The sequence below is a fragment of the Salmo salar genome, chromosome ssa15, assembly GCF_905237065.1.
Source record: "Salmo salar chromosome ssa15, Ssal_v3.1, whole genome shotgun sequence".
Taxonomy (NCBI): domain Eukaryota; kingdom Metazoa; phylum Chordata; class Actinopteri; order Salmoniformes; family Salmonidae; genus Salmo; species Salmo salar.
In genome coordinates this window covers 57648099-57667689 of record NC_059456.1, presented here as the reverse complement: position 1 = coordinate 57667689, position 19591 = coordinate 57648099, and the positions used below count along the sequence as shown (strand labels likewise).

The window sequence follows — 19591 nt, the reverse complement described above, 5'->3', positions numbered from 1 at the left end:
TAATCCAGGCACTTGTCATCTCCCGTCTGGATTACTGCAACTCGCTGTTGGCTGGGCTCCCTGCCTGTGCCATTAAACCCCTACAACTCATCCAGAACGCCGCAGCCCGTCTGGTGTTCAACCTTCCCAAGTTCTCTCACGTCACCCCGCTCCTCCGCTCTCTCCACTGGCTTCCAGTTGAAGCTCGCATCCGCTACAAGACCATGGTGATTGCCTACGGAGCTGTGAAGGGAACGGCACCTCCATACCTTCAGGCTCTGATCAGGCCCTACACCCAAACAAGGGCACTGCGTTCATCCACCTCTGTCCTGCTGGCCCCCCTACCTCTGAGGAAGCACAGTTCCCGCTCAGCCCAGTCAAAACTGTTCGCTGCTCTGGCACCCCAATGGTGGAACAAGCTCCCTCACGACGCCAGGACAGCGGAGTCAATCACCACCTTCCGGAGACACCTGAAACCCCACCTCTTTAAGGAATACCTAGGATAGGATAAAGTAATCCTTCTAACCCCCCCCCTTAAAAGATTTAGATGCACTATTGTAAAGTGGTTGTTCCACTGGATATCATAAGGTGAATGCACCAATTTGTAAGTCGCTCTGGATAAGAGCGTCTGCTAAATGACTTAAATGTAATGTAATGTAATGTAAATGTACATACAGTACATTATTTAATAGGATCTGGAATGACATCACAAACAGATGATTTCTATGACAACCTATTTTCTTGTTCAAAAGCCATGCTGTAGATCTTGTCATGGCTAAGAGACTTTGGGTTGAAAAACACTGTGAAATATACACTGTCAAAGTGGACATGGATGGTGACCACCTCCATCTAGTGAGATTACAAAAGGGTACAGCAGCTTTACAGATGTTAAAAAAGACCTTTAGTACAATGACATTGACTGTACTCACAATCCTTCCTAATATTGAGTTGCGTGATTCTCTCCCCCCCCTCTTACAAGGTGTTAAGAGCGTAACACAGGGCTGCTGGCCAATGTTGACTCCAATGCTTCCCACAGTTGTGTCAAGTTGACAGGATGTCCTTTGGGTGGTGGACCATTCTTGATACACACGGAAAACTGTTGAGCGAGAAAAACCGAGCAGCATTGCAGTTCTGACAATTTTTTTACCCGTTCAAAGACGCTTAAATCTTTTGTCTTGCCCATTAACCCTCTCATTGGGACACATACACAATCCATGTCTCATTTGTCTCAAGGCTTAAAAATCCTTCTTTAAGCTGTCTCCTTCCCTTCATCTAAGTATTTGGACAAATTCGCTTAGAGTGTATTACATTTTTTGAGTTTAGTATTTGGTCCCATATTACTAGCTCACAATGACTACATCATGCTTGTGACTCGACAAAGTCATTGGATGCATTTGCAGTTTGTTTTAGTTGCGTTTCAGACAGGGTTGGGTGGGTTACTTTCTAAATGCAATCCGTTATAGTTCCTAGTTACCTGTCTAAAATGGTAATCAGTAATGTCATTATTGGATTACCCAAACTAAGTAACATAATCTCCTTAATTTCAGTTACTTTAGATTACATTCCCTTTAAGAGCCATTTGAAAATATTACCAATGGAACAAAATCCACAGTGGCTTGCGAAAGTATTCACCCCCTTGGCATTTTTCCTATATTGTTGCCTTACAACCTGGAATTAAAATGGATTTTGGGGGGGGTTGTATCATTTGATTTATACAACATGCCTACTACTTTGAATATGCAAAATATTTTTTATTGTGAAACAAACAAGAAATAAGACAAAAAAAATGAAAACTTGAGCGTGCATAACCCCCCCCCAATGCAGCAAGTACAGCTGCAAGTCTCTTGGGTTTTGTCTCTGTAAGCTTGGCACATCTAGCCACTGGAATTTTTGCCCATTGATGGTCAAAAGGTTCAATTTTAGTCTCATCTGACCAGAGTACCTTCTTCCATATGTTTGGGGGAGTCTCCCACATGCCTTTTGGCGAACACCTAACGTGTTAACTTATTTTTTTCTTTAAGCAATGGCTTTTTTCTGGCCACTCTTACGTAAAGCCCAGCTCTGTGGAGCATACGGCTTAAATTGGTCCTATGGACAGAAACACCGATCTCCGCTGTGGAGCTTTGCAGCTCCTTCAGGGTTATCTTTGGTCTCTTTGTTGCCTCTCTGATTAATGCCCTCCTTGCCTGGTCTGTGAGTTTTGGTGGGCGGCCTTCTCTTGGCAGGTTTGTTGTGGTGCCATAGTCTTTCCGTTTTTTTAATAATGGATTTAATGGTGCTCCATGGGATGTTCAAAATTTCTGATATTTTTTTATAACCCAACCCTGATCTGTACTTCTCCACAACTTTGTCCCTGACCTGTTTAGAGAGCTCTATGGTCTTCATGGTGCCATTTGCTTGGTGGTGCCCCTTGCTTAATGGTGTTGCAGACTCTGGGGTCTTTCAGAACAGGTGTATATATACTGAGATCATGTGACAGATCATGTGGCACTTAGATTGCACACAGGTGGACTTTATTTAACTAATTATGTGACTTCTGAAGGTAATTGGTTGCACCAGATCTTATTTAGGGGCTTCGTAGCGAAAGGGGGGATACATATGCACACACCACTTTTCCGTAATTCTTTCATAATATTTTTCATTTCACTTCACCAATTTGGACTATTTTGTGTATGTCCATTACATAAAATCCAAATAGAAATCAATTTAAATGACAGTTTTTAATGCAACAAATAGGAAAAACACCCAGGGGGATGAATACTTTTGCAAGGCACTGTATTACAGTCCCAGTCAAAAGTTTGGACACACTTACTCATTGAAGGGTTTTTCTTTATTTTTTATATTGTCTACATTGTAGAATGATGAAGACATCAAAATAACACATATGGAATCATGTAGTAACCAAAAATGTGTGAGACAAATCAAAATATATTTTATTTTTGAGATTCTTCGCCCTTTGCCTTGAAGACAGTTTTGCACACTCTTGGCATTCTCACAAGCAGCTTCACCTGGAATGCTTTTCCAACAGTCTTGAAGGAGTTTGTTGGGTACTTTTCCTTCACTCTGCAGTCCAACTCATTCCAAACCATCTCAATTGGGTTGAGGTTGGGTGATTGTGGAGGCCAGGTCATCTGATGCAACACTCCATCACTCTCCTTCTTGGTCAAATAGCCCTTACACAGCCTGGAGATGTGTTGAGTCATTTTCATGTTGAAAAACAAATTATAGTCCCATTAAGCGCAAACCAGATGGGATGGCATATCACTGCAGAATGCTGTGGTAGCCATGCTGGTTAAGTGTGCCTTGAATTCTAAATAAATCACAGAGAGTGCCACCAGCAAAGCACCCTCACACCATCACACCTCCTCTGCCATGTTTCACAGTGGGAACCACACATGCGGAGATCATCTGTTCACGTACTCTGCGTCTCACAAAAAATCTCAAATTTGGACTCATCAGACCAAAGGACAGATTTCCAACAGTCTAATACACATTGCTCGTGTCTCTTGGCCATAGCAAGTATTTTCTTCTTGTTGCCCTTCAGTAGTGGCAATTCGACCATGAAAGCCTGATTTACGCAGTGTCCACTGAACAGTTGATGTTGAGATGTGTCTGTAACTTGAACTCACTGAAGCATTTATTTGGGCTGCAATTTCTGAGGCTGGGAACTCTAATGAACTTAACCTCTGCAGCAGAGGTAACTCTGGGTCTTCCTTTCCTGTGGCTGTCCTCATGAGAGCCAGTTTTATCATAGAGCTTGATGGTTTTTGAAACTGCACCTGAAGAAACTTTAAAAGTTCTTGAAATTTTCCGGATTAACATAACTTCATGTTTTAAAGTAATAATGGACTGTTGTTTCTCTTTGCTTATTTGAGCTGTTCTTGTCATAAAACGGGCTTGGTATTTTACCAAATGGGTCTATCTTCTGTATACCAACCCTACCATGTCACAACACAACTGATGGGCTCAAACGCATTAAGAAGGAAAGAAATTTAACAAATTACCTTTTAACAAGGCACACCTGTTGATTGAAATGGTTGAGAGAATGCCAAGAGTGTCCAAAGCTGTCATCAAGGCAAAGGGTGGCCACTTTGAAGAATCTCAAATATGAAATATATTTTGATTTGTTTAACACTTTTTCGGTTATAACATGACTCCATATGTGTTATTTCATACTTTTAATGTCTTCACTATTATTCAACAATGTAGAAAATAGTCGAAATAAAGAAAAACTTGAATGAATAGGTGTGTCCAAACTTTTGACTCGTACTGTATACAGTTGAAGTCGGAAGTTTACATACACTTAGGTTGGAGTCATTAAAACTTGTTTTTCAACCACTCCACAAATTTCTTGTTGACAAACTATAGTTTTGGCAGGTCGGTTAGGACATCTACTTTGTGCATGACACTAGTGATTTTTCCAACAATTGTTTACGGACAGATTATTTCACTTATAATTTACTGTATCACAATTCCAGCGGGTCAGAAGTTTACATACACTAAGTTGACTGTGCCTTTAACTAAACAGCTTGGAAAATGCCAGAAAATTATGGCATGGCTTTAGAAGCTTCTGATAGGTTAATTGACATCATTTGAGTCAATTGGAGGTGTACCTGTGGATGTATTTCAAGGCCTACCTTCAAACTCAGTGCCTCTTTGATTGACATCATGGGAAAATCAAAAGAAATCAGCCAAAAAATTGTAGACCTCCACAAGTCTGGTTCATACTTGAGCGCAATTTCCAAACGCATGAAGATACCACGTTCATCAGTACAAACAATAGTACACAAGTATAAACACCATGGGACCACGCAGCCATCATACCGCTGAGGAAGGAGATGCGGCCTGTCTCCTAGAGATGAACGTACTTTGGTGCGAAAAGTGCAAATCAATCCCAGAACAACAGCAAAGGACCTTGTGAAGATGCTGGAGGAAACAGGTACAAAAGTATCTATATCCACAGTAAAACGAGTCCTATATCGACATAACCTCAATTGCCGCACAGCAAGGAAGAAGCCACTGCTCCAAAACTGCCATAAAAAAAGCCAGACTACGGTTTGCAACTGCACATGGGGACAAAGATTGTACTTTTTGGAGAAATGTCCCCTGGTCTGATGAAACAAAAAAAAGACTTTGACCATAATGACCATCGTTATGTTTGGAGGAAAAAGGGGGAAGCTTGCAAGCCGAAGAACCCCATCCCAACCGTGAAGCACAGGGGTGGCAGCATCATGTTGTGGGGGTGCTTTGCTGCAGGAGGGACTGGAGTACTTCACAAAATAGATGGCATCATGAAGCAGGTAAAATTAGGTGGATATATTGAAGCAACATCTCAAGACATCAGTCAGGAAGTTAAAGCTTGGTCACAAATGGGTCTTCCAAATGGACAACGACCCCAATCATACTTCCAAAGATATGGCAAAATGGCTTAAGGACAACAAAGTCAAGGTATTGGAGTGGCCATCACAAAGCCCTGGCCTCAATCCCATAGAAAATGTGTGGGCAGAACTTAAAAAGCATGTGCGAGCAAGGATGCCTACAAACCTGACTCAGTTACACCAGCTCTGTCAGGAGGAATGGGCCAAAATTCACCCAACTTATTGTGGGAAGCTTGTGGAAGGCTACCCGAAACGTTTGACCCAAGTTAAATAATTTAAAGGCAATGCTACCAAATACTAATTGTCACGTCCTGGCCAGTATATAAGGTTAATTGTTTTGTAGTTTGGTCAGGGCGTGGCAGGGGGTATTTGTTTTATGTGGTTCGGGGTGGTGTGTTTGTGTAAAGGGTGTTTGATTTAGTATTTCCGGGTTTTTGGTTGATGGTCTATGTGTTTGTATTCTATGGTTAGTCTGGTGTGTGTGTTTCTATGTTTGGTTAATTGGGGTTGGGACTCTCAGTTGAAGGCAGGTGTTGTCTATCTGCCTTTGATTGAGAGTCCCATATATTAGGGTGTGTTTGTGATTTGTGGGTGATTATTCTGTGTATAGCCTTGTGCCTTACCAGACTGTTTATTTGTCGAGTGTTCGTTTTTCGTGTTTTGTTATTTTGTATGTTCATTTTTGAGAGTAATTAAAAATCAAGATGAGCATTCACGTACCTGCTGCGTTTTGGTCCTCATTCACCGACAACAGCCGTGACAGAATCACCCACCACCAAAGGACCAAGCAGCAGAGGAAGGAGCAGACGGAGTTCGAGTTGGACTGGCGGGAGAAGTGGACTTGGGAGGAAGTTCTGGACGGGGCCGGACCTTGGCACCAGGCTGGGGATTATCGACGCCCGCAGTGGGAAATTGAGGCAGCCAAGGCAGAGAGGCGGTGGTACGAGGCCAAGTACGCGCTGAAGGAGAAGCACGAGAGGCACCCCCAAGAAAACTTTGGGGGGGGGGCACATGGGTAGTTTGGCTAGGCGTAAGAAGAGCCGGAAGCCAGCTACTCGTGGTTATATGGAGGAGCGTATGGGGTGGAGAGCGCTATGTTTCGCTGAGGAGCGCACTATCTCACCCATACGCACGCACAGTCCGGTGCGCGTTATTCCAGCCCCTCGCAGGTGCCGTGCTAGAGCGGGCATCCAGCCTGGTAGGAGGATGCCTGCGCAGCGCATCTGGTCGCCGGTACGCCTCCGAGGACCAGGCTACCCAACTCCCGCTCTACGCACGGCTACCATCAGGCCCCTGCACAGCCCAGTCTGCCCTGTACGAGCACCCCGCTCGTACAGGGCTACTAGTTCCATCCAGCCAAGGCGGGTTGTGCAGGAGGTAAGATCTAGACCGGCTGTGCGCCTCCATAGCCCTGGGTTTCCAGCTCCTGTCTCTCGTGCGGACCCGGAAGTGCGTCAACCCAGTCCGACTCGTCCTGTTCCCGCTCCCCGCACTAGCCTGGAGGTGCGTGTACATAATCTGGTAAGCCCAGTACCAGCACCACGCACCAGGCTACAAGTGCGTCAACCCAGCCTCACCAGTCAACAGTCATCATCAGAGCTGCCCGCCAGTCAACAGTCATCATCAGAGCTGCCCGCCAGTCAACAGTCATCGTCAGAGCTGCCCGCCAGTCAACAGTCATCGTCAGAGCTGCCCGCCAGTCAACAGTCATCGTCAGAGCTGCCCGCCAGTCAACAGTCATCGTCAGAGCTGCCCGCCAGTCAACAGTCATCGTCAGAGCTGCCCGCCAGTCAACAGTCATCGTCAGAGCTGCCCGCCAGTCAACAGTCATCGTCAGAGCTGCCCGCCAGTCAACAGTCGTCAGAGCTGCCCGCCAGTCAACAGTCGCCAGAGAGGTCAGACTGCGCTGAACTGCCGGAGTGGCCAGACTGCCCTGAACTGCCGGAGTGGCCAGACTGCCCTGAACTGCCGGAGTGGCCAGACTGCCCTGAACTGCCGGAGTGGCCAGACTGCCCTGAACTGCCGGAGTGGCCAGACTGCCCTGAACTGCCGGAGTGGCCAGACTGCCCTGAACTGCCGGAGTGGCCAGACTGCCCTGAACTGCCGGAGTGGCCAGACTGCCCTGAACTGCCCAGACTGTCCCGAGTGGCCAGACTGCCCAGACTGTCCCGAGTGGCCAGACTGCCCAGACTGTCCCGAATTGCCAGACTGCCCCGAATTGCCAGACTGCCCAGACTGTCCCGAATTGCCAGACTGCCCAGACTGTCCCGAATTGCCAGACTGCCCAGACTCTCCCGAATTGCCAGACTGCCCAGACTCTCCCGAATTGCCAGACTGCCCCGACTGCCCCCCGGCGATGCCAGACTGGCCCGACTGCCCCTCGGCGATGCCAGAGTGGCCCGACAGCCTGGAACGGCCGGAACCAGAGCCACCTCCAGAAATAGGTGGGTTGGGGAGGGGGGTGTCGCACAGTGCCGTCGTTGACGGCAGCCACCCTCCCTTCCCTCCCTTTAGAAAAGGGGACTTTTTGTTGGTGTTGCTTGGGGTTATTTTTTTGTTAAGGTGCTTCTGGGGTAGCACCTTTAAGGGGGGGTACTGTCACGTCCTGGCCAGTATATAAGGTTAATTGTTTTGTAGTTTGGTCAGGGCGTGGCAGGGGGTATTTGTTTTATGTGGTTCGGGGTGGTGTGTTTGTGTAAAGGGTGTTTGATTTAGTATTTCCGGGTTTTTGGTTGATGGTCTATGTGTTTGTATTCTATGGTTAGTCTGGTGTGTGTGTTTCTATGTTTGGTTAATTGGGGTTGGGACTCTCAGTTGAAGGCAGGTGTTGTCTATCTGCCTTTGATTGAGAGTCCCATATATTAGGGTGTGTTTGTGTGTGTGATTTGTGGGTGATTATTCTGTGTATAGCCTTGTGCCTTACCAGACTGTTTATTTGTCGAGTGTTTGTTTTTCGTGTTTTGTTATTTTGTATGTTCATTTTTGAGAGTAATTAAAAATCAAGATGAGCATTCACGTACCTGCTGCGTTTTGGTCCTCATTCACCGACAACAGCCGTGACACTAATTGAGTGTATGTAAACTTCTGACGCTCAGGGAATGTGATGAATGAAATAAAAGCTGAAATAAATCCTTCTCTCTACTATTTTTAATAAAGTGGTGATCCTAACTGACCTAAGACAGGGAATTTTTACGAGGATAAAATGTCAGGAATTGTGAAAAACTGAGTTTAAATGTATTTGGCTAAGGTGTATGTAAATTTCTGACTTCAACTGTATATACACATTTCCATTTCTCTCTGTCTCAAGGGCCCCCTACGGGCTTCATCCCATGTATGCAGCTGATGCAAGGACACATTTTTCACTGGCTGTCCACTGGCCACAAAAACAATGATTGATAGGCAACTTAAACTAAAATACACATACTGTTTACATATGTGAACAGCCAACCACAACAACTACAATCTGTGGCGCAAAAAGCTAAATAATAAGTGATATCCGTATTGCCCGGAGGCTACACCACTGCTGTCGTCCTCCAAGTGTTTATTCAAGTTAGATAATCTTTGGATGCCGACAGCAGTCACCCCATTGGAAGACATAGCTTGGACTGTAACCTATGAAAGCCTATTCCAGCTCTTTTCCTGCGATCCATTAAACACATTTGATGTGTCATCATAGTGGTCTCTGACTTGTGGTCAGACTCGCTCAGGTGGAACTTAAACTTGCGCCTTTTTTCAATGATTTAAATGTCATTGAGAAAACAGAAAGGTGTCAAAGATTTATTTCACAAACATCCTGTCTGAATTTAAAAGTAATCTTAGAAGTAATCATCTAGTTTTTTAAAAGTATCTTTAGTCTGATTGCAATATTCTTTTGCTGTTAACGTAATGTATTACAGTTACAGTTTTTTTGTAATCTATTACGTTGACGGGGAGGAGGAGGGGAGTTGATATTTATGCCTCTGTAACTTTCTCACTTATCATTATTCACGATTCATTCATGATTTTCCATAATCATGGTAGCATCCACCCTGCAAAACAAAAATGAGTCGTTAGGACATCCTGGAATGTAACAAACCAGGAACTAGACAAAACCTCCAGGGGACCATGATGCAAATTCCTGACCACTTTAGGTGACCATTTCGTGATGTTCCGAGGACGTCTTAACGACAGTTGTTTTTTTTGCAGGGACGTTCCCTTGGGACCATCACGTGACGTCCTAATGACTAGTCAAATTAAAGTACTGAAAATGTCCTAAAAAGGTCCTGGCATGGTCCTCAGTGACGTCCTGGTAACTTACAGGGACTAAACCAAGTGAACGTTTCCTTGTGGTCATTGAATGTCCCATGGATAATGTTCAATCAGAACCAAATAGGAACATTTTCGTAATGTTCCCTAATAGACATCAAAATGCCTTATTACAACATTATTCTGCGACCAAACTAAGCTTAACGATATGTTTTAATCTTCCAAGAATGTTCTCAGAACGTCAGTGGGATAACATCTTGCCAAAACCCTTAAAGGTATCTAATAGGAACGTTGCCTAATGTCATTAAGACGTCCCCTGTTTGCTGGGCACATTAATGTATGTCCAGAAACATATTATATTTTTATTTCCGATAAAAGTGACTCTATTCATTTCTAAACATTAAAACAGAAATGGATGGAAATACCCTAAAATAAAATGTGGCATTCTGTTCTGTTTTCTCATAGAAACATTTCTCAAATCCAAAATGCTGGTTTTAGCTTCACTGTCCAAATAAATATGTGGGGGAGTGTACATAGGCTTCGTTTACACAGGCAGCCCAATTCTGATCTTTTTTCCACTAATTGGTCTTTTGATCAATCACATCAGACCTTTTCACATCAGATATTTTTCAGAGCTGATCTGATTGGTCAAAATACCAATTGGTGAAACATTTATCATAATTGGGCTGCCTGTGTGAATGCAGCCATATATGCACACACACATGGTGAGATTGTAAAATATACACATGCTAATTTCACACACACATAAGCCAGACACACAAACATATGAACACACACACACACACACACACACACACACACACACACACACACACACACACACACACACACACACACCAGCCAGGCTACTTTGAACAGCCTCTCTGTTGCTGTCTCATTTAGCTTTCCCTCCCCTCAGCTTCAGCACATTATGTAAATACTGACACCCACAGCCTCACACACACACACACACACACACACACACACACACACACACACACACACACACACACACACACACACACACACACACACACACACACACACACACACACACACACACACACACACACACACACACAACCCCAGGCCTGGACTGTACTGTGGAGTGCCATCTGAAATGGTTAGCTCATGACGAGAGACGCCAGACCAGGGAAGGGAAGGGTAAAAAAATCCCAAATTATTTAAAAAATCTGATAAAACTACAAATAGATCAATACATAAATGCACAGTGGCTTCTGACCTGGAAAATTGAACATCTCTGCTCTGTGAGGCTGGCCTGTGCTGTTTAATTAGTCTCTCTCTCTCAATCCAGCATCACAGCTAGCTGCTCTACTCTCTCTATATATAATAATAATATACATGTAAGCAGACGCTTTTATTCAAAACGACTTACAGACATGCGTGCATACATTTTATGTATGGGTGGTCCCAGTGGGAATCAAACACACTGCCTTTGGCATTGCAAGTGCCATGCTCTACCGACTAGGCCACAGAGGACCACTCTGTAAGAAGCTACGCCTCTACAGCAGATTTCTACAGCCAGATCTCTACAGCAGATCTGAACAACCAGATCTCTATAGCCAGATCTCTACAGCCAGATCTCTACAACCAGATCTCTACCACCAGATCTCTACCACCAGATCTCTACAGCAGATCTGAACAACCAGATCTCTACAACCAGACCTCTACCACCAGACCTCTAACACCAGATCTCTACCACCAGATCTCTACCACCAGATCTCTATAGCCAGATCTCTATAGCCAGATCTCTACAGCGGATTTCTACAGCCAGATCTCTACAACCAGATCTCTACAGCCAGATCTCTACAACCAGATCTCTACTCCAGATCTCTACAGCCAGAACTCTACAACCAGATCTCTACAGACAGATCTCTACAGCCAGATCTCTACAACCAGATCTCTACAGCCAGATCTCTACTACCAGATCTCTACAGCGGATTTCTACAACCAGATCTCTACTACCAGATCTCTACAGCAGATCTCTACAACCAAATCTCTACTACCAGATCTCTACAGCAGATTTCTACAACCAGATCTCTACTACCAGATCTTTACAGCAGATTTCTACAGCCAGATCTCTACAACCAGATCTCTACAGCAGATCTCTACAACCAGATCTCTACTACCAGATCTCTGCAGCAGATTTCTACAACCAGATCTCTACAGCAGATTTATATAGCCAGATCTCTACAGAAGATCTCTACAACCTGATCTCTACAGCCAGATATCATCAGCCAGATCTCTACAGCAGATCTCTACAGCAGATCTCTACAGCCAGATCTCTACAGCCAGATCTCTACAGCAGATCTCTACAGCCAGATCTCTACAGCAAATCTCTATAGCAGATCTCTACAACCAGATCTCTACAACCAGATCTTTACAACCAGATCTCTACAGCCTGATCTCTACAGCCAGATCTCTACATCCAGATCTCTACAGCCAGATCTCTACAGCCAGATCTCTACAACCAGATCCCTACAGCAGGGAAGGGGTAAGCCAGATAGCGATTCTAGTCGCATTGTAATACCAATACTATGGACCAATAATGCATTAAACAACAAAGAGGCAACATGGATGGAAATGGAGTGTATAACTCTGCAATGTGTGTGTGTGGGTGCGTGTATGTGTGCGCGTGTGCCTATGTGTATGTGTGCCAGAGCATTCATCTGTGTGTGTGTGTGTGTGTGTGTGTGTGTGTGTGTGTGTGTGTGTGTGCCTATGTGTATGTGTGCCAGAGCATTCATCTGTGTGTGTGTGTGTGTGTGTGTGTGTGTGTGTGTGTGTGTGTGTGTGTGTGTGTGTGTGTGTGTGTGTGTGTGTGTGTGTGTGTGTGTGTGTGTATCTCTGTGTGTGATTTCTCCAACACCCTCTGCCCCGGTGATGAGATAATCTGTCGGTGTGTGGAGCGACAATTTGCCCCATTGATCTGTGTCTGGCCGGCTGGGTTATAGGACTGCCATTTTCCCTGCTCGCCCACCCTGGTGTGAAGGAGTCATCACGCCAGGCACTGCTGCATAGAAACACCCATAGGCCATCCAAAACACACACACAGATTATGGACCTAGTTCAATACTGTAGAAACACCTCCTTCCATCTTTCCTCCCATTCTGGAAGCCATGGATATATGGCCACTGATATGGTCATGTTAGATCAGTGGTTACTTGAAGAAGGGAAGTACCCTTGGGCTTTACCACATATCCCATCTGTAACATGGTCATTCTGCAGTCTGTATTAGTAACACAGTCCTTTCTCTCTATCTTCTCACACTTCAATGAGCAGATCATTTAATATAGCTAAACTGCTGGTGCAGCCAGACATCTTTCAATTGCTCCCTACATATTTTGAGACAAAGAAAATATTGCTGCAGAGATATGCCTATGACGCAGATTGATCCCAAAGAATTGAGACGGGGCGTGTGTGTGTGTGAGTGTGTGTGCATGCGTGCGTGTGCATGTGTGCAGTAAGGCTCATTACAACACACAGATCAATATGACTTTCATGCTTGTTGAAAAGCACAGGAGCTGCATGGGTCTAACCTTAGCTGAGCAGTTAAGTGGCGCATGACATCAAGATAATTATTTTCTCCTTCTCCCCTCTTCTCTATCGCTCTGTTTTTTCTGTGTCTCTTTCACTCTCTCTCTCTCTCTCTCTCTCTCTCTCTCTCTCTCTCTCTCTCTCTCTCTCTCTCTCTCTCAGACATTACCAAAGGGACAGTAAACACATCGTCCTAATCCTGGCCAACATCACAAACGGGACAGTTTTTAGGATCACAGGCCATTCACTGGGCTAGCAGATCTGGGGACCCTCTCCTGTCTTCTCCTCTTCCCCTGCCGTAGTTCTCCAGCCCGCTCAGCTCCGCCCGCTGCCAGGCTCAGGCCCTTGATCTGCCACATCATGTTATCCTCCATGGGAGGAAAGGAGAGGAGAGCACCGCCAACAGCCTCACCACAGACACACTGATAACAGCTAGCCTAGCAGGCAATCACAGCATAGAGCTACAGGACAGAGATAGAGCTACAGGAAATACATAGAGCTACAGGACATACTGTTGAGCTACAGGACAAACATAGAGCTACAGGACAGACATAGAGCTGCTTGACAGACATAGAGCTGCAGGACAGACATAGAGCTACAGGGCAGACATAAAGCTACAGGACAAACATAGAGCTACATGACAGAGACAAAGCTACTGGACAGACGTAGAGCTACAGGACAGAGATAGTGCTACAGAACAGATATAGAGCTACAGGACATACTGTTGAGCTACAGGACAAACATAGAACTACAGGACAGACATAGAGGTACAGGACAGAGATAGAGCTACAGGACATACATAGCGCTGCAAGACAGACATAGAGCTACGAGCCAGACATAGAGCTACAGGACAGAGATAGTGCTACAGAACAGACATAGAGCTACAGAACAGACATAGAGCTACAGAACAGACATAGAGCTACAGGGCAGACATAGAGCTACAGGGCAGACATAGAGCTACAGGACAGACATAAAGCCAAGGAGAGATAGAGCTACAGGACAGACATAGAGCGACAGGACAGAGATAGAGCTACAGGACAGACATAAAGCCAAGGAGAGATAGAGCTACTGGACAGACATATAGCTACAGGACAGAGATACAGCTACTGGACACATAGAGCTACAGAACAGACATAAAACTAGAGGATAGAGATAGAGTTACTGGACATACATATAGCTAAAGAACAGAGATAGAGCTACATGACAGATATAGAGCTACAGAACAGGCATAGAGCTATGGGACAAACATAGAGCTGCAGGACAAACATAGAGCTACAGGACAGACATAAAGCTACAGGATAGAGATAGAGCTACTGGACAGACATAGAACTACAGGACAGAGAAAGAGCTACAGGCCAGAGATAGAGCTACAGAACAGACATAGAGCTACAGGGCAGAGATCGAGCTACAGGACAGACAGAGCTACAGGGCAGAGACAAATCTACAGGACAGAGATAGAGCTACAGGACAGAGATAGAGCTACAGGACAGACATAGAGCTACAGGACAGACATAGAGCTACAGGACAGACATAGAGCTACAGGACAGACAGAACAACAAAGACCTAAGACTATAGTATACAACCACACAACAGACAAAGAGCTAGAGCTGCAAGGATTGCTACAGAACATAGTTACAAGTATAGCGTGCAAGTAGTCCTATAAGGCTAATACAATCAGACTCAGAGCCACAGAGACAAATCTAGTGCTACAGCACGAAGCTATAGACATACTTTAAACCAAGGGCTACACAACTACAGCTATAGCACGTCTACTACTAGACCCTCAGCCAAATCATCTTCATCAAAGGACAAATGAAAAAAGTAACAATAAGAGCATGTCTTTTCTATCAGGCATCATCATTGTCAGATTAGGCAAGAGCGAGCCGAGTCATCATCTAGAGCACTGATCGAAAAAGGGAAAAGCGCAGGCAGTTGCACGACTCTCCATTCACCTTCCTCTCCCAGAGATAAGAACCTATCTCTGTCTGTTCCACATCACTCAAAGAGCTGACTGAAGTCACAACATTTTTCTATTCTCTCAAATTCAAAGCTACCGACATCAGTGAGGAGGAAGAATAGTCAAACCCTAAACCATTCACTGACAGTTCAACATCAACTGAAGTGGTCAAAGAAAGCACATGTTGCATCAATGTAAACTGACCAGCATATCAACAAGTCTATGGTTACATCTTGATTGACGCCAATCTAATATCAATGCAAATAGATCAACACCGTTAGCCTGCACCTATAGAACTGAGATTTTTTTTGTTGCCTCATCTCATTCAGATATAAGTAGAAATGAAGCCCACTTGTACAAGACAGCAAGCAGGAACAAAGGCAGACATTGGGGAGAGACAGAAAGACAGACAGCATGGAGGGACAAAAAGACAGACACAGACAGGCAGAGAGACAGAGGCATGTTGCCGCCCACCTGTCCGCCCCTTAATCACACCTGAGTGAGTTGTTTTTCAGCGAGAACACACGCTGGAACAGTAAAGGGGCCTGACGCAGGCAGGCAGAGAGGCAGGCAGGAGGCGAGCTAGTGGGAGGGTGCTCTCTGTAGCTATGGCTCCCTGTGGTGCCATTCCACTGCTTTGTGTTGTGAAGCACAGCAAGCTGTTGTCCCTGTAAACAGGCTGCTAGCTCTATATCAGGATGTTTTATTTGTACAATGTAACATGCAATTATTCTGTAAGATGTGTTATTACATATGGGTAGCCGGATTATACATAAAAACATGAGCTCAGCCTGTTCTTCCAAGGACATTCTGATTGTCTTTCTATCTAATCTATCCATTCATCCATCTATCCAAACATTCATCTATCCACCCATCCATCCACCTACCTGCTGCTGGTCTGGGCTGAGAGTAGCCCCATGCAGGGCTTTCCCCAGGAACCCAGGGTACAAAACACAAACAAATCAATGGAGTTAAACACAGCTCCACACAGAAAGGATACAGTCGGAGGGCCCCACTCTGGGTCCCAATGGCCAGGATCTTCTGGACTGGGTCATGAGCCATGGACGACGGCTGATAGGGGAAGCCATGACGGACAGTCTGGGCGCCCAATGAAAGGGCAGCAAAGCAGGGTGATGAGGAAAAAACATGTAAATCATGGTTAGAGGGAATTTTCATGAGCGTTCTCACAATAGAGTAACGTTAGTTTTGTGTCTAAATAATACAATCAATATACTTACTCAAACTGCAATTTGAAGTCTGTGAATGAACACGTGAAATGAACAGGCAAAGGAACAAAATTATACAGCAACACAATGAGCACAACAGCAATTACCCTAGAAAAAACTAGCATTTTATGTGGGATTTCTTTAATTGTAACAGTTAGGTTCCATCATATTGTGTGTGCATAGGCCCATTTTCAGATAATAGCAACAACACCATCTCTTTTGATGGCGTCTCCCACATAGCAACTAGTCGTGATTACATTATTACTGTAGAAATAAAACACAGCAATAAAATCCATCACTTTGGGGCGTGACAGGTCTACCACAATATGCTGGTGCTGCTGGAGCCTATTGCATCAGTCAGTAAGTCAGTCGGCGAGTTGTTGTAGCCTACTTGTTTGCTTAAAGCCAGAGTAGAACAGAGTGCTAAAGCATATTACGTAAGAGCCGCTCCATTGTAGCAGACACCTGCCCTAGCGCAGGCAGTAGCGGCAACACGGGCTGGGCTTTGGATAATTTCCCTCGACCATATGCACCTGGAGCGCCAACCCAATTATGACACCCCAGGACCCGGCTAGATTAAAACCACAAGACCTATTTTAATTTTATTTGTATTTTCACCAAAATAATTGGTGACATGTAGCTTAGGCTGTTCTAGCCAACCATTCCAGATATTAGGCCTACACAGGTCCAGCCATGTGCAAATGTTGAAACCCTCGTGCACTCTTGCGATGGAGAGAAACACCTCACCAATAGCCCTATGTTTTCAAGTCGATGATATAGGCTACCACAAATCATTTACATTATGTAGGCCTAATGATATTAATCTTTCCCAAGAGCATTCACTAATATTCATGTTAAAGCGCACAAAACTGTGCCACGTAGAAATGAGCAGCATCACTCAACACTGGGCTGCCATCGCCCCAAGGGATAAAAAAATCTGTATGTATGCCTAATGTCATGTCAAGGGGTAGTCAAGCACCTCAACTGCTAGACGGAGTTGAGAGCAGACTAGAGTTTTTAAATGAACCTCCGACTTCTAGAGTCGCTATTTGGTCTAAATTCTTACACCCTTACCGTGTCCCTATGTATGTCTTCTGTTGTTGTGTACCCTTGTTTTCTGAAATCCATACTTTTTAATAAAATGTCAATTTATCCAATAGAACACAGAGAGAGTGTTCTTCAATTCAAGCTTTTTTAACATCAGATATGTACAATGTGGTGTCCATCAGGGCAGTTTCCTTGGGCCGTTACTCTTCTCTATTTCTACAAATGATTTGCCACTGGTCTTACACAATGCTAGAATGACTCTGTATGGATGACTCTACACACTACATGTCAGCACCCAAAGCCAGTGAGCTCACTGAATTCTAAATAAAAAGTTAAAGTCAGTATCAGAATGGGTGATTAATAATAAACTGGTCTTAAAAGGTGCAATATGCAGAAATCGCTCCGCCATTTCTTGGTTGCTAAAATTCTAATAGTTTGCCTAATTTGAGTTGATGTGACAAAACAAGCAATGTACAGTGTAGAGAATCATTGTACCATCTAAAATGCTGTGAAATATATTTTCAATAAGCAAAAATATAGTATTTTCAGCTGTTTGAAGCTGGTGTACAAAATCAAAAGTAAAAGATGCAAAAAGCATAGAAATAGCGCACATAGAACAAATCTACCGCTTCTTAGACTTGCTTTCAATGACAATGACAGATCTATAATTCACATCTCGCTCCTCCAGGTCCGTCTCCTCTCAGCAGCCCCGCAGCAGATTAAAAGCTATGGATGACAGGGCTTTCAGTTGCATGATTCCGCAGCTGTGGAATGCACTTTCAGACACTATTAGGGCTGCAGAGTCTCTGTCCTCCTCTGTCCTCCTCAGCCCAAGACCTTGCTGTTCAGAAAAGCCTTCAAGGACCTCTGCTAACCCTGTTCTCATGTCTTCCGGATCTGACGACAACTGTATTAGCTTTGATTGTTGTCTGTGTTCTGTGTTTTGGATGGTTTTTATTATTATTTTGTATATTTTTTTAGCACCTTGGGTGTGAGAAAAGCACTTTACAAATTAAATGAATTGTTATTATTATTATTACATCTAAAAGTAAAAGCATTGTATTTGTTTCAAAACATTCTCTAAGACCTAAACCAAAATTGGAGTTGTGCATAAAGGGTGTGGCCATTGAGCAAGTTGAGGAAGCTCAACTTGCTCAATTGTTGTGAAGATGGGGAGGGGTATGTCTGTTATAACAAGATGTTCTGCGTTTTTTACACAAAAATCAACCGTACTAGATGTTCAGGCTCTGGTCTTGTCCCATCTTGATTACTGTCTGGCAATACGGTCAAGTGCATCAAAGACCTAGCAAAGCTGCAGCTGGCTCAAAACATAGCAGCACGCCCTGCGCACATAGAACTAACATCAACAACATGCATGCCAGTCTTTCCTGGTCGACGGGAGATGAACTGCTTCTCTTCTAGTTTTTATGAGAAATATTACTGCGAGGAAAATTACAGATTGTCTGCATAATCAAATAACATTCAGCTCAGACACCTGTAAATATCCCACAAGACATGCCACCAGGGATCTCTTCACTGTCCTCAAGTCCAAAACGAAGTCACAGCAACGCACAGTATTATACAGAGCCATGATCACATGGAACATCCTTCCATCTCCAATAACTCAAGGAAACATAATTTGACATTTTATTAGGATCCCCATTAGCTGTTGGGAAAGCAGCAGCTACTCTTCCTGGGGTCCACAAAACATGAAACAGGACATAATACAGAACATTAATAGACAAGAACAATGAATTGAACATCTCATGGAAAGGTGGGACTGTGATGGGACACACACAAACACACACAGACACACTAACACAAACATGTATTTTTCTTGTTGTATTGTTTGTATAATTTTTTTGTTGTGTTTTAAATGTGTGTGACTGTCCTTGTCTATCAGTGTATCAGTGTTTTGTTACTTGTCATGTTTTGTGTTTATTGTGGACCCCAGGAAGAGTAGCTACTATTTCCCAACAGCTGATGGGGATCCTAATAATCAAATAAATACAATCACCAAATAAATAAATACAATCACCAGTGGGCTACATCCACAGTTGGTGGTTGTAGCCCACTGGGCACAGATGTCAGTTCAATGTCTAGTTTTGATTTACATTTGGTTGAGTTGTCAACTAACATGAACTCAACGTAAAAAATACAATTAAAAATTAAAAAGTTGGGTGAAAAAATATGGAATGCCC

The 19591-nt window shown here is 44.1% G+C and overlaps 1 protein-coding gene across 4 annotated transcripts in view; it reads right to left on the bottom strand.

The window, feature by feature from the left end:
• stxbp5a (syntaxin binding protein 5a (tomosyn)) overlaps positions 1 to 19591 on the bottom strand; it is a 195922-nt gene that overhangs the window by 174221 nt on the left and 2110 nt on the right. For all 4 annotated transcript variants that reach the window (XM_014145279.2, XM_014145281.2, XM_014145282.2 and 1 more), the window contains exon 2: positions 16118 to 16215. In XM_014145279.2, the coding sequence (XP_014000754.2) occupies positions 16118 to 16215 (98 nt within the window). The remainder of the gene's footprint in view (positions 1 to 16117; positions 16216 to 19591) is intronic.